The sequence below is a fragment of the Palaemon carinicauda genome, chromosome 5, assembly GCF_036898095.1.
Source record: "Palaemon carinicauda isolate YSFRI2023 chromosome 5, ASM3689809v2, whole genome shotgun sequence".
Classification (NCBI taxonomy): Eukaryota; Metazoa; Arthropoda; class Malacostraca; order Decapoda; family Palaemonidae; genus Palaemon; species Palaemon carinicauda.
The window spans coordinates 182,441,238-182,458,499 of NC_090729.1; the positions used below are offsets into that span (position 1 = coordinate 182,441,238).

General features: G+C 35.4%; 1 protein-coding gene across 1 annotated transcript in view; it reads right to left on the reverse strand.

Annotated features, from left to right (window-relative positions):
- Positions 1-17,262, reverse strand: part of LOC137641280 (pneumococcal serine-rich repeat protein-like) — an 80,913-nt gene that overhangs the window by 18,568 nt on the left and 45,083 nt on the right. Inside the window, exons 20-21 of the mRNA XM_068373709.1 lie at positions 11,309-11,364; positions 746-856 (exon numbers count right to left, since the gene is read on the reverse strand). Of these exons, the coding sequence (XP_068229810.1) occupies positions 746-856; positions 11,309-11,364 (167 nt within the window). The remainder of the gene's footprint in view (positions 1-745; positions 857-11,308; positions 11,365-17,262) is intronic.

A 17,262-nucleotide genomic window follows, 5' to 3' on the forward strand; every position in this document is an offset into this window, starting at 1 on the left:
GGGATAACGTTGGCGCTATTCTAATAAGGCTCAGTTATGACTTTATACAAATACATTTTTACAGGCAACATCAGGATGTCGTATGACTGGATGCAAATACAATTTTATCGGCAACATCAGACTCTCGTATGACCGGATCCAAATACAATTTTATCGGCAACACCAGACTCGGGTATGACTTAATGCAAATATGTTTTAACTAGCAATATCAGACTCTTGTATGACTGAATGCGATTACATTACCGGCAACACCAGACTCAGGTATGACTTAATGCAAATACGTTTTTACTAGCAACATCAGACTCTTGTATGACTGGTTGCAAATATGTTTTTACAAGCAACATCAGACTGGGATTTAACTGGATGCAATTACGTTTTACCGGCAACACCATACTCTGGAATGACTAGATGCAAATACATTTTAACGAGCAAGATCAGATTCGGGTATGACTGGATGCAAATACATTTTTACCGGCAACATCAGACTAGTATGACTAGATGAAAATACATATTTACCGGCAGTATCAGACTGGAGTATGACTAGATGCAGATACGTTTTACCGGCAACATGAGACTTTGGTATGACTGGATGCAAATACAATTTTATCAGCAACATCAGACTCTCGTATGACTGAATGTGAATACTTGTTACAGGCAACATAAGACTCAGGAATGACTGGATGCAAATACTTTTTTTACCGGCAACATCAGACTCGGATATGACTGGATACAAATATATTTTTACTGGCAGCATCAGACTCTGGTATGACTGGATGCAAATATAATTTTACCACCAGACTCTGGTATGACTGGATGCAAATATAATTCTTATCGGCAGCATCAGACTCTGGTATGACTGGATGCAAATATAATTTTTACCGGCAACATCAGACTCTGGTATGACTGAATGCAAATATATTTTTACCACCAGCATCAGACTCTAGTATGACTGGATACAAATATATTTTACCGGCAGTATCAGACTCTGGTATAAATGGATGCAAATATATTTTTACCGGCAGCATCAGACTCTGGTATGACTGGATGCAAATATAATTTTTACCGGCAGCATCAGACTCTGGTATGACTGAATGCAAATATATTTTTACCGGCAGCATCAGACTCTGGTATGACTGGATACAAATATATTTTTACCGGCAGCATCAGACTCTGGTATGAATGGATGCAAATATATTTTTACCGGCAGCATCAGACTCTGGTATGACTGAATGCAAATATATTTTTACCGGCAGCATCAGACTCTGGTATGACTGAATGCAAATATATTTTTACCGGCAGCATCAGACTCTGGTATGACTGGATGCAAATATATTTTTATCGGCAGCATCAGACTCTGGTATGACTGGATACAAATATATTTTTACTGGCAGCATCAGACTCTGGTATGACTGAATGCAAATATATTTTTACCGGCAGCATCAGACTCTGGTATGACTGGATACAAATATATTTTTACCGGCAGCATCAGACTTTGGTATGACTGGATACAAATATATTTTTACCGGCAGCATCAGACTCTGGTATGACTGGATGCAAATATATTTTTATCGGCAGCATCAGACTCTGGTATGACTGGATACAAATATATTTTTACCGGCAGCATCAGACTCTGGTATGACTGAATGCAAATATATTTTTACCGGCAGCATCAGAATCTGGTATGACTGGATACAAATATATTTTTACCGGCAGAATCAGACTCTGGTATGACTGGATGCAAATATATTTTTACCGGCAGCATCAGACTCTGGTATGACTGAATGCAAATATTTTTTTACCGGCAGCATCAGACTCTGGTATGACTGGATGTAAATATATTTTTACTGGCAGCATCAGACTGGTATGACTGGATACAAATATATTTTTACCGTCAGGATCAGACTCTGGTATGACTGGATGCAAATATATTTTTATCGGCAGCATCAGACTCTGGTATGACTGAATCCAAATATATTTTTACCGGCAGCATCAGACTCTGGTATGACTGGATGCAAATATATTTTTACCGGCAGCATCAGAATCTGGTATGACTGGATGCAAAAATATTTTTACCGGCAGCATCAGATTCTGGTATGACTGGATGCAAATATATTTTTATCGGCAGCATCAGACTCTGGTATGACTGGATGCAAAAATATTTTTACCGGCAGCATCAGACTCTGGTATGACTGGATGCAAATATATTTTTACCGGCAGCATCAGACTCTGGTATGACTGGATGCAAATATATTTTTACTGGCAGAATCAGACTGGTATGACTGGATACAAATATATTTTTACCGGCAGCATCAGACTGGTATGACTGAATGCAAATATATTTTTACCGGCAGCATCAGACTCTGGTATGACTGGATGCAAATATATTTTTATCGGCAGCATCAGACTCTGGTATGACTGTATACAAATATATTTTTACCCTCAGGATCAGACTCTGGTATGACTGGATGCAAATATATTTTTACCGGCAGCATCAGACTCTGGTATGACTGGATGCAAATATATTTTTATCGGCAGCATCAGACTCTGGTATGACTGGATGCAAATATATTTTTAACAGCAGCATCAGACTGGTATGACTGGATGCAAAAATATTTTTACCATCAGCATCAGACTCTGGTATGACTGGATGCAAATATATTTTTATCGGCAGCATCAGACTCTGGTATGACTGAATGCAAATATATTTTTAACGGCAGCATCAGAATCTGGTATGACTGGATACAAATATATTTTTACCGGCAGCATCAGACTCTGGTATGACTGGATACAAATATATTTTTACCGGCAGCATCAGACTCTGGTATGACTGAATGCAAATATATTTTTACCGGCAGCATCAGACTCTGGTATGACTGAATGCAAATATATTTTTATCGGCAGCATCAGACTCTGGTATGACTGGATGCAAATATATTTTTATCGGCAGCATCAGACTCTGGTATGACTGACTGCAAATATATTTTTACCGGCAGAATCAGAATCTGGTATGACTGGATACAAATATATTTTTACCGGTAGCATCAGACTCTGGTATGACTGGATGCAAATATATTTTTACTGGCAGCATCAGACTCTGGTATGACTGAATGCAAATATATTTTTAACAGCAGCATCAGACTGGTATGACTGGATGCAAAAATATTTTTACCGGTAGCATCAGACTCTGGTATGACTGGATGCAAATATATTTTTACCGGCAGCATCAGACTCTGGTATGACTGAATGCAAATATATTTTTACCGGCAGCATCAGACTCTGGTATGACTGAATGCAAATATATTTTTACCGGCAGCATCAGACTCGGGTATGACTGGATGCAAATATATTTTTATCGGCAGCATCAGACTCTGGTATGACTGGATGCAAATATATTTTTATCGGCAGCATCAGACTCTGGTATGACTGAATGCAAATATATTTTTAACAGCAGCATCAGACTGGTATGACTGAATGCAAATATATTTTTACCGGCAGCATCAGAATCTGGTATGACTGAATACAAATATATTTTTACCGGCAGCATCAGACTCTGGTATGACTGAATGCAAATATATTTTTATCGGCAGCATCAGACTCTGGTATGACTGAATGCAAATATATTTTTACCGGCAGCATCAGACTCTGGTATGACTGGATACAAATATATTTTTACCGGCAGCATCAGACTCTGGTATGACTGAATGCAAATATATTTTTACCGGCAGCATCAGACTCTGGTATGACTGGATGCAAATATATTTTTATCGGCAGCATCAGACTCTGGTATGACTGAATGCAAATATATTTTTACCGGCAGCATCAGACTCTGGTATGACTGGATACAAATATATTTTTACCGGCAGCATCAGAATCTGGTATGACTGGATACAAATATAATTTTACCGGCAGCATCAGACTCTGGTATGACTGGATGCAAATATATTTTTATCGGCAGCATCAGACTCTGGTATGACTGAATGCAAATATATTTTTACCGGCAGCATCAGACTCTGGTATGACTGGATGCAAATATATTTTTATCGGCAGCATCAGACTCTGGTATGACTGAATGCAAATATATTTTTACCGGCAGCATCAGAATCTGGTATGACTGGATACAAATATATTTTTACCGGCAGCATCAGACTCTGGTATGACTGAATGCAAATATATTTTTACCGGCAGCATCAGACTCTGGTATGACTGGATGCAAATATATTTTCACCGGCAGCATCAGACTCTGGTATGACTGAATGCAAATATATTTTTACCGGCAGCATCAGACTCTGGTATGACTGGATACAAATATATTTTTTTCCGGTAGCATCAGACTCTGGTATGACTGGATGCAAATATATTTTTACCGGCAGCATCAGACTCTGGTATGACTGAATGCAAATATATTTTTACCGGCAGCATCAGACTCTGGTATGACTGAATGCAAATATATTTTTATCGGCAGCATCAGACTCTGGTATGACTGAATGCAAATATATTTTTACCGGCAGCATCAGAATCTGGTATGACTGGATACAAATATATTTTTACCGGCAGCATCAGACTCTGGTATGACTGGATACAAATATATTTTTACCGGCAGCATCAGACTCTGGTATGACTGAATGCAAATATATTTTTACCGGCAGCATCAGACTCTGGTATGACTGAATGCAAATATATTTTTATCGGCAGCATCAGACTCTGGTATGACTGGATACAAATATATTTTTACCGGCAGCATCAGACTCTGGTATGACTGGATGCAAATATATTTTTACTGGCAGCATCAGACTCTGGTATGACTGAATGCAAATATATTTTTAACAGCAGCATCAGACTGGTATGACTGGATGCAAAAATATTTTTACCGGTAGCATCAGACTCTGGTATGACTGGATGCAAATATATTATTACCGGCAGCATCAGACTCTGGTATGACTGAATGCAAATATATTTTTACCGGCAGCATCAGACTCTGGTATGACTGAATGCAAATATATTTTTACCGGCAGCATCAGACTCTGGTATGACTGCATACAAATATATTTTTACCGGTAGCATCAGACTTTGGTATGACTGAATGCAAATATATTTTTACCGGCAGCATCAGACTCTGGTATGACTGGATACAAATATATTTTTACCGGTAGCATCAGACTCTGGTATGACTGGATGCAGTAGCATCAGACTCTGGTATGACTGGATGCAAATATATTTTTACCAGCAGCATCAGACTCTGGTATGACTGGATACAAATATATTTTTACCGGCAGCATCAGACTCTGGTATGACTGGATGCAAATATATTTTTACCGGCAGCATCAGACTCTGGTATGAGTGAATGCAAATATATTTTTACCGGCAGCATCAGACTCTGGTATGACTGAATGCAATTATATTTTTAACAGCAGCATCAGACTGGTATGACTGGATGCAAATATATTTTTACCAGCAGCATCAGACTCTGGTATGACTGGTTGCAAATATATTTTTACCGGCAGCATCAGGCTCTGGTATGACTGGATGCAAATATATTTTTACCGGCAGCATCAGACTCTGGTATGACTGGATGCAAATATATTTTTACCAGCAGCATCAGACTCTGGTATGACTGGATGCAAATATATTTTTACCGGCAGCATCAGACTCTGGTATGACTGGATGCAAATATATTTTTACCAGCAGCATCAGACTCGGGTATGACTGAATGCAAATATATTTTTACCAGCAGCATCAGACTCGGGTATGACTGAATGCAAATATATTTTTACCGGCAGCATCAGACTCTGGTATGACTGGATGCAAATATATTTTTACCAGCAGTATCAGCCTCTGGTATGACTGGATGCAAATATATTTTTACCGGCAGCATCAGACTCTGGTATGACTGGATGCAAATATATTTTTATCGGCAGCATCAGACTCTGGTATGACTGGATGCAAATATATTTTTACCGGTAGCATCAGACTCTGGTATGACTGGATGCAAATATATTTTTACCAGCAGCATCAGACTCGGGTATGACTGAATGCAAATATATTTTTACCAGCAGCATCAGACTCGGGTATGACTGAATGCAAATATATTTTTACCAGCAGCATCAGACTCTGGTATGACTGGATGCAAATATATTCTCACTGGCAGCATCAGACTCTGGTATGACTGGATGCAAATATATTCTTATATTTTTACCGGCAGCATCAGACTCTGGTATGACTGGATGTAAATATATTTTTACCGTCAGCATCAGACTCTGGTATGACTGGATGCAAATATATTTTCACCGGCAGCATCAGACTCTGGTATGACTGGATGCAAATATATTTTCACCGGCAGCATCAGACTCTGGTATGACTGGATGCAAATATATTTTCACCGGCAGCATCAGACTCTGGTATGACTGGATGCAAATATATTTTCACCGGCAGCATCAGACTCTGGTATGACTGGATGCAAATATATTTTCACCGGCAGCATCAGACTGGTATGACTGGATGCAAATATATTTTCACCGGCAGCATCAGACTGGTATGACTGGATGCAAATATATTTTCACCGGCAGCATCAGACTCTGGTATGACTGAATGCAAATATATTTTCACCGGCAGCATCAGACTCTGGTATGACTGGATGCAAATATATTTTTACCGGTAACATCAGACTCTGGTATGACTGGATGCAAATATATTTTTGCCGGCAACTTTAGATTTGGGTAAAGCTGGAGGTAAATATGTCTTTACAGGCACCATCACCCCCGTATGTGACAGGAGACAAATAGGTTTTTTTTTTTTTTTTTTTTTTTTTTGCTTGGAAGACGAAGCCACGAAATAACATCTTTTGAGTATCAATAACTTCACAATTAATGATAGTTTTAATGATAGTAATATGAACGATAGAATATATATAGTCATGATTATACAAAACTACTTGCTTTCTCCGTAAGACTTAAGGAGTATTAAACAAAATCTTTGATGATGACGAATGTTTAGTCAAGAATATTTGGATGAAATTATTTTGTAGAAACGTAGAAACGCATTAATGCTTGTTTAAAAGGGCACTTGTTTAGTCTTCAGTGATATACTGCCGAAGAAAGGAACCTTATTGTTTACAGTGACTTAAAACTTAAGAGATAAGCTTTGCATAAATATTTCAACTTTGAAAAAAAATATCACCATAGGAAAACTATTAATAGAGAGACAAATAATCAAAGGAATTTTCTCACATTTTAAGACATTTGATTTTACATTAATAGGAAAGAAATAGTTTTAAAAAGGAAAAATCGATTCTCTCTGACATTTTTATGTAATTCTGTTAGTAGATGTATCGAAGCGAATTTTGAGAATCAGAAGGAACTAAAAGAAGTTTAGGAGATTTACTTCATCAAATCTGGATTAAGAACAGAGAAAAAAAAGAGAAACTCTTCAGATGGCAGCCGAAGTAGAGAAACTTCAAAGAAAGTTAACGGAAAAGTTTTACCCGTAACTGAACCTTTATGGAAGAGAACGAGACAAAAGGAGCTGGAACAAAAGAAAAAAGAATATAAAAGGAAGTGGATCAATTAAAACTTCTACAGAAGAAAAGAACACGACCGTAGAGGTCTCTCGAGGTTCTTCTTTCTCTCCTGGGAGAGATTAAACAGGAGTTACTTTAAGACCTGATTGAATATTATAAGCATAAGACCTCAAGACCTGATTGAATATTATAAGAATAATAACTCAAGACCTGATTGAATATTACAAGAATAAGACCTCAAGACCTGATTGAATATTACAAGAATATGACCTCAAGACCTGATTGAATGTTATAAGAATAAGACCTCAAGACCTGATTGAATATTACAAGAATATGACCTCAAAACCCGATTGAATATTACAAGAATATGACCTCAAGACTTGATTGAATATTATAAGAATAAGACCTCAAGACTGATTGAATATTACAAGAATAAGACCTCAAGACCTGATTGAATATTACAAGAATATGACCTCAAGACCTGATTGAATGTTATAAGAATAAGACCTCAAGACCTGATTGAATATTACAAGAATATGACCTCAAAACCCGATTGAATATTACAAGAATATGACCTCAAGACTTGATTGAATATTATAAGAATAAGACCTCAAGACTGATTGAATATTACAAGAATAAGACCTCAAGACCTGATTGAATGTTATAAGAATAAGACCTCAAGACCTGATTGAATATTACAAGAATATGACCTCAAGACTTGATTGAATATTATAAGAATAATAACTCAAGACCCGTTTGAATATTACAAGAATAAGACTTCAAGACCTGTTTGAATATTGCAAGAATAAGATCTCAAGACCTGATTGAATGTTATAAGAACAAGACCTCAAGATCTAATTGAATATTACAAGAATATGACCTCAAGACCCGATTGAATATTGCAAGAATAAGATCTCAAGACCTGGTTGAATATTACAAGAACAAGACCTCAAGACCTGATTGAATATTACAAGAATATGACCTCAAGACCCGATTGAATATTGCAAGAATAAGATCTCAAGACCTGGTTGAATATTACAAGAACAAGACCTCAAGACCTGATTGAATATTACAAGAATATGACCTCAAGACCCGATTGAATATTGCAAGAATAAGATCTCAAGACCTGGTTGAATATTACAAGAACAAGACCTCAAGACCTGATTGAATATTACAAGAATATGACCTCAAGACCCAATTGAATATTGCAAGAATAAGATCTCAAGACCTGGTTGAATATTACAAGAACAAGACCTCAAGTCCTGATTGAATATTACAAGAATATGACCTCAAGACCCAATTGAATATTGCAAGAATAAGATCTCAAGACCTGATTGAATATTACAAGAACAAGACCTCAAGTCCTGATTGAATATTACAAGAATATGACCTCAAGACCCGATTGAATATTGCAAGAATAAGATCTCAAGACCTGATTGAATATTACAAGAATAAGACCATCTTCGGCAGCGTCAACTTGTGTCTTAGTTTGATTGCTTGATTTGTCGGTATGTTAAACTGGCGACACAACAACAATGCTCATCGAAATTAGAGGTGAAGTGAATCTTGTGAATTATAATTCTAATTCTAATTTCGACGGCAGAACACTTGGAAGTTACAGAACTTGCCTAAAGCGTTTCAGCTCGCTCAGGATCGAACCCGGGGCTTCTCATTAGTGGACCACAAGAACTTATATATATATATATATATATATATATATATATATATATATATATATATATATATATATATATATATATATGGCTCTCTCTCTCTCTCTCTCTCTCTCTTTATCTGTTTTTTGCTCTCCATACTCATGTCTGTTTTTGCTTCACTTTGTATGTATAAAATGGCTACTATATCATCTCTCTCTCTCTCTCTCTCTCTCTCTCTCTCTCTCTCTCTCTCTCTCTCTCTCTCTCTCTCTCTCTCTCTCTCTCTCGTTAAAACACTATTGTCTTCCACATACACGTTAAGTAAGTCATTCGAAAGTCGACCATTTTTATTTTAGCAAAGCCTTTGCTACCGGCCGTCCTAATCTAGGAGTTGAACTTGGTCATTAACTCGCTTGGTAGGCGAATATTGCTACCAGTGACACCTTGTGGACCATTCATACATACATTATATGTGTTCCGGTGTGTGTGGGTATGTATGTGTTTGCATAAACCAATCATTTCTAAGGAAAGAAAGAGAAAAAATACTTCGTTGGCGGAGATGATAAGCTCCCACGCAACATTCGAATGATTGAAGACATCAAGGCTTTCAAGAGGAAACCGAAGACTTTCTTATTTAAACAGTGACGATTTAACAGTAAATGAACAGTACGCGATATGAAACGGTAAATACTCTGAACGAACAAGGTAAAACGACAACGGAGGTCCTGTAGAGAGTGGGTTTCTCCTGCTGTATGGAACCGGAAAAACAGCCATCAAAGTAAAAGTAAAAGTAAAAGGTAACAACAAGCAAACTTGAAGGAAAAGCCCACATTGTCGTTGGGCAGGAAAAGACAGAAGGATTTAGCTGCTGATGTCATTAACTTGGCGCTTGCTCTTATAAAACGGGAAGGACCTTCTTTATCTAAGAACGAAGAATTATGAGAGGAATTGATAAAATGATACGAGGTAATTTTCAAATGAAAATAAAAGAAAATAGTCGATATGCGTAGAAAGGTCGAGCGGCTTCATCGTGAAGATTCCTACGTGTATTTACGCAGGCCTTAGGTCTATCAATGTATGCTTCTCGTGAATGTTATTGGTGTAAATTATAATGTTGAGTGCTACGCAAATCTGCATAACAAATTAAAACCTGATGATGTCTGTTATAATTTTCCTCATCTATTGGTTATAACAACCCCCCAAAAAAACAACTATAATGAAATAAACAAGAGCAACAACAACAATAAAACTACAACAGCAACATAAAAAATAATGATAATCATAATGCCTGTGATGATAATAACCTTCATGAAAATAAAAGAAAACTAAAGATTTTCTGGAAACAGATTCAAGTGAAGAAACCAAATATATATATACGTACTCAGATATATGTGACAGTAATTAATTTGGGTAGACGATATCTCGTTTACACACGCATGCTACCAGTAACAGATGTGTGCGTCTGGTAGAGAGAATCATTAAGCATATGTACTTGAGATACAAATATGATATAACACAGACACTCATACACACACACACACACACATATATATATATATATATATATATATATATATATTTATATATATATATATATATATATATATAGAGAGAGAGAGAGAGAGAGAGAGAGAGAGAGAGAGAGAGAGAGAGAGAGAGAGAGAGAGAGAGAGAGTCACTTTCATAAACATAAAGTTCTGTATATATATATATATATATATATATATATATATATATATATATATATATATATATACATACATATATATATATATATATATATACATAATTTATATATATATACATATATATATACATAATTTATATATATATATATATATATATATATATATATATATATATATATATATATATATATATATATATAAAGAACTGTGCGTATATGAAAGGGACCATCCCTTTACGCCAACACTTGAAAATGAAAGCAATTTTGTATTTCCTTGGCAATAAGAAGCGCAAATATGCATTTAATTTAAGGGAATAAATAAAAAAAAGGGTCTGATAGAGCCACCCTCAGTTCTTCTGGGAAAGAAGAAGAAGAAGAAGAAGAAGAAGAAGAAGAAGAAGAAGAAGAAGAGGGGAGACTGCTGTAAAAGTCCACCTCGTGCGATGTACTCACCAGAACGCAAGAGAGGAAAACTGTTCGCAGCATTTTTCGAAGTCAAGAGGCCAAGTCTGTAAAGAGAACAATAAGAAATTGATAGGTTCACATAGGCTGAGATCGTAATTGTTTATAAAGTATACACATAATTCTTGTTTAATCTTAAAACCTTATTTAGTTGTAAGGGGATCAGTTCCTCCAAGGTGTAACTATTCAGGTTTAATTCAAGGATTTTCATATTCAAAATACAAAACTTACGAATACAATCAGGTACCTTTTCTTGAAAATATTGTCTATCTATCTATCTATCTATCTATCTAAATATGATGCATATAGGACGATACGTTAAGGAAAAACTATTTGTGTAATGATATGTATGCTGTATGTAGATGCATATACTACAATATATATCGATATATACAGTATATATATATATATATATATATATATATATATATATATATATATATATATATGTGTGTGTGTGTGTGTGTATATATATATATATATATATATATATATATATATATATATATATATATATATATGTATGTGTGTGTGTGGTGTGTGTGTGTGTATGTATGCGTTCGCGGTTATGTATGTTCATGTACACGAATGAGCATGTATCAACACCCACCATCAACTACAACATTTCTATTAAGAAATTGCCTCTGTCTCATTCCTCTGCCAAAACCCTTTCTATCATTACGTAATTGATGCCGTATTCTGATAACCATCTTTATGTAACAGCTGATCGATTAATATTTCATCAGTTTTCCCATTTGCCAAAGCCTTGTATCGCCAATTAAAAGAATAATAAAGATTCATTTATTACTTAGATATCGCTACTGTCTTGATTGCTTTTTAGTGCATTAAATAATTTCTTAAACATTAGCACTGGTCTCTAAATGGAATATTCAGACAGTTCACTGAATATTTGCACAATTATACATCATTCACGCATGTTGAATGAACGTTCGGTGCCAATGATTTATGCTCTTTTACTCTATGAAAGTCCAACTACTTACACAAGTTTTCTATGGCAGCTAAAACCACTGGAACAAGATTTAGCACCTAAACTCTGTAGATTTTCAAACTCTGGTAGTAGCAGTTTACATGTGACATCTCTGCAATTTTTTTTTTTTTTTTTTTTTTTTTTTGCATCTATACTCTATAGGAGCATTAAATTTCACGAATTCTCATAGCAATAGCCAAAGGATAAAGATTTCTTTTTCCATGTCTGTGAGAATGATAACTGCTTTAGCTATTGCTTCTGGATGTGCTATTGAAAAAGAACCTTTGAAACTCTATGTAAAATACTTCGCACTGAAACGTATCCTTTATTATTATTATTATTATTATTATTATTATTATTATTATTATTATTATTATTATTATTACTTGCTAAGATGCAACCCTAGTTGGAAAAGCAGAATACTATAAGCCCAGGGTCTCCAACAGGGTAAAAAGCCCAGTGAGGACAGGAAATAAGAAACAATGAAATATCTTAAGAGTAACAACAGTGAAATAAATATATCCTATATAAACTATAAACGCTTTAACAAATCAAGAAGAAGAGAAATAAAATAGAATAGTTTGCCCGAGTGTACCCTCAAGCAAGAGAACTCTAACCCAAGACAATGGAAGACCACTTTGAGGAGACGAATTAGGCTATTCTCGATTTATCTCCCAGAGAGACTCAATAACATGACTTGGGAGCTTCTTTCATTATCAATTGTACAGTAGTTATAGCTGGAATGAAACCAGTTTTATTCTGATTAGTGTTACCTTACTGCCCTGACTATATTGGAGGTAATTGTCCTAGGGGGTAATGTTCTTAGGAGTTAATTGTCCTTGGGGGATAACTGTCTTTGGGGATAAATGGCCTTATTGATACCCTAGGGGTAATTTTCCTTGGGGTAATCTTCTTAGGGGTTAATTGTCCCTGGGGGATAACTGTCTTTGGGGATAATTGGCCTTATTGATAATTGTCCTTGGAGGTAATTATCGTAGGGGTTAATTGTTTTTGGAGATTAATAGTCCTGATACCATGTGTGTATATATGTATTTGTGTGTATCCATATATTATTTCTTAAGTGTACTTTTGAATGTCTCGTGGAAGGCGAATCTGTAACCTAATGTATATAATTTTCAAGCACGATCTCTTATTGGATGCAAGTACATTTAGTAATATTGAATTACTAAGGATAAGGATTTCCATAGGATTATCATGTGCTTCGATCGAATTCAGTCAGAGGGGGGTGGATAGTCTCTTTTCTTTTATGCACAACTTAGATAAGGCTCAGTAATGCGAAGCTCATTGGGAAAATGGATTTGATAAAATATTTGATGCCATTGTGGCTATTGAGATTATATGTATATTTATATGTACATACAAAGGTACATAGAGGTAAGGCAAGTAAACACACACACAGACACACACACACACACACATATATATATATATATATATATATATATATATATATATATATATATATATATATATATATATATATATATATATATAAAGTATGTATATAATAATAAGAATAATAATAATAATAATAATAATAATAATAATAATAATAATAATAATAATAATAATAATAATAAACACTCCAGTAATAAGAGAAAATTTGACGAGTTTATTTTAGCAATACAAAATAGGTACTCCAAGCTACATAAGGCAATCGAAGCAAGTAAAGAATTATTAATAGTAATTTAACCAAATTTGTATTGGAATCAGCTCAGAAAATATGTGGAAAATTCCTATTAACAAGATCAAGAAACCAAAAACCTAATAAAGAAAAGATTGAAACTGAGGGTAAAATCGAAGAGAAACGAAATAGAATTAGCAGAACTATCCAGAACAATAAACAAACTAAAAACCCAAAACATTCGTAAACACAATCAGACCAAAATTGAGGAGACACTAAACAAGGGAAGTAGCATCAAATGAATGAAAATAAGACTTGAAACAGGACACCAACAGATGTCAACTAAAGAGATAGTGATAAAAATTGCAGACGATTTCTATCCAAGGCTATACAAGAGTGATATAAGAAAAGCAACAGTAAGGGAAGTAAAGAAAGGATTAAAATGTGTGAAAACAGGCAACGCAACAGGGGAAAATGGATTAACAAATGATTTGATAATAGAACGAGGAGATTTCATAATAGCATAACTGGCTGAACTCTACACTAAATGTTTGCAAGAATGCTCTATACCTATAGCGTGGACAAACTTTATCATTATACTAATTCACTAAAAGGGAGACACAAAAGACCTGAAACATTACCGCCCAATAGGTTTACTCTGAGTAATATTTAGAATATTTACAAAGATCATATTAAGCCGAATAGAAAGACAGCTAAACTTTAATTAACTAAGAGAGCAGGCTGGCTTTAGAAGTGGGCATTCGAATAACTGACCATATCCATGTGATTAACCAGCTAATGGAAAAATCAATATATGACAAACCACTAGATATGGCATTTATAGCCTATGAGAAAGCTTTAGATTCTGTCAAAACCTCAGCTGTAATGAAAGCCCTTCAAAGACAAGGAATAGATGAATCTTATGTTAAAACACTTTAATATATCTATACGGGAATTACAGCAATCCAAAACTACATATAGTAAGAAAATTCCGATTGAAAACGGAGTTGGACAGGGAGAACCCATCTCAAAGTATTCACAGTATGCCTAGAAGTTTTTAATAATTTGGATTGGTATAATGTAGGAATTAACATTAATGGGGAATGCCTTAACAACTTCTGATTTGTAGATGACATAGTTCTACTTAGTGAATCATGGGAGGACTTACAAAAGATGATAGAATTGAATGGAGAAAGCAGAAATGGAGGAATGACAACGAATGAGTACAACTAAGATAATGTCCAATTAAAATGCAGAGACGACAAATAATGGTTATGGACAAACCTCTAGAGATTGTTAATGAGCGTACATCCTTAGGGTAGACAGTTAAGCGTTTCCCCATGACATAAGATTGTAATTAAAAGAAGGATAAGCATGGGATAGAGAGCTTTTGGTAAACAAAATGAGATTATGAAAACTAAAATGCCACGTTCTCCAAAAAGAAAATAATCCAATGAGATGGTCCTACTAGCATTATGCACCAGAAATTTGGAGCCCATTAAAGATTTTGATCCTAAGCTAGTTACAATTCAATAGCTATGGAAAGATTAGTGATGGGAATAGCACTAAGAGAAAGAAAAAGGGCAACATGGATATGAGAGCAAACTAAAGTAGAGGATATTCTAACATTAAAGAAAAAGAAATGGACATGGGTGCCAAAAGAAGCAGGGGAAGGAAGAGAAGACGATGAATTAACGCGGCATAAGTAAATGATGCAAGAGTGGAAGGCGTTTCTGTAAGTTGACTCAAGCGACCAACCCTGCTATACAGTGGGACTAATAAGGTCGAAAAAAGAAGAGGATGAAAGTGAAGCAATGTCAGAACTTTACTTAGTAATTTAAGGGTTGAAGAATGGAAAGGAGCTACATTATTATTATTATTATTATTATTATTATTATTATTATTATTATTATTATTATTATTATTACTTGCTAAACTACAACCCTAGTTGGAAAAGCAGGATGCTGTAAGCCCAGGAGCCCCAACAGGGAAAATAGCCCAATGAGAAAAGAAAACTAGGAAAAATAAAATATTTTAAGAACAGTAACATTGAAATAGATATTTTCTATATAAACTATAAAATCATTAACAAAACAAGCGGAAGAGAAATAAGATACAATAATGTTCCCGGGTGTACTCTCAAGCAAAAGAATTCTACCCCAAGAGTGTGGAAGACCATGGTACAGAGGCTATGGCACTACCCCAGACTAGAGAACAGTGTTTTGATTTTGGAGTGTCCTTCTAGAAGAGCTGCTGACCATAGCTAAAGAGTCTCTTCTACCCTTACCAATAGGAAAGTGGCCACTGAACAATTACAGTGCAGTAGTGTATCCCTATGATGAAGAAGAATTGTTTGGTAATCTCAGTGTTGTCAGGTGTATGAGGACAGAGAGGAATCTGTAAAGAATAGGCCAGACTATTCGGTGTATGTGTAGGCAAACGGAAAATGAATCGTAACCAGAGAGAAGGATCCAATGTAGTACTGCCTGGCCAGTCAAAGGACCCCATAACTCTCTAGCGGTAGTATCTCAATGATAGAGTTAGGTAGTTTAAGGGTTGAAGAATGGAAAGGAGCTAAATGATAGAGTTATGAGTGACACCATAACTATTTAGCTGATGAGGGCGAGCAAGTTAAGTCAAATGTAGTGAAACTTTAAAAACAGGAATAAGCGAAAGTAATAATTGTTTCCTTGTGAAGTAATGTATACAGTAAATATAAACCGTTCTTCATATTCCAAGAGTGAATATGTAAATATTAGCCAAATGAAAAAACTGATTAAAGCTGATATCAATTCGTCTAAACTAACACTAATTTAAAAGCAATTCACGTCACGACCACTGTGATACGCACAGCAGACTATTTAGCTAACATCAAAACTAAGACACTTAATAATTACCACGACCTAAGAACTAATAAGTGCATCGTAAACTGTAGAAATTCAACCAATGCCTCACCGTCAGCTAGGGAAACGAATAAGAAGGTGTCGTAGATGTAAGTCCAGCAGATGGAAGGCAAACGAAGCTATAGCGGTCAACCAACTAGCAGCGGGAGTTGAACAGACCTCACTGAACTGAGAACTCGTATTGTACTCCGCTGTGTCTTTGGTATCTCAAGTTGATCTGATCTTGCGCAAGTGATTATATGGCGTGGGTGCTGCCATCCATTAAGAAAAGGTAGCCAACACTCTTTCAGAGCGTCGCTGGAAAACTAAGGGATATTTGGAATTTCGAATTCTCATTCAGCTCACACACACACACACACAAAACAAGCTTCCTTTACCTTCTGAATTTTTAGGTGACTATGGACTGTTA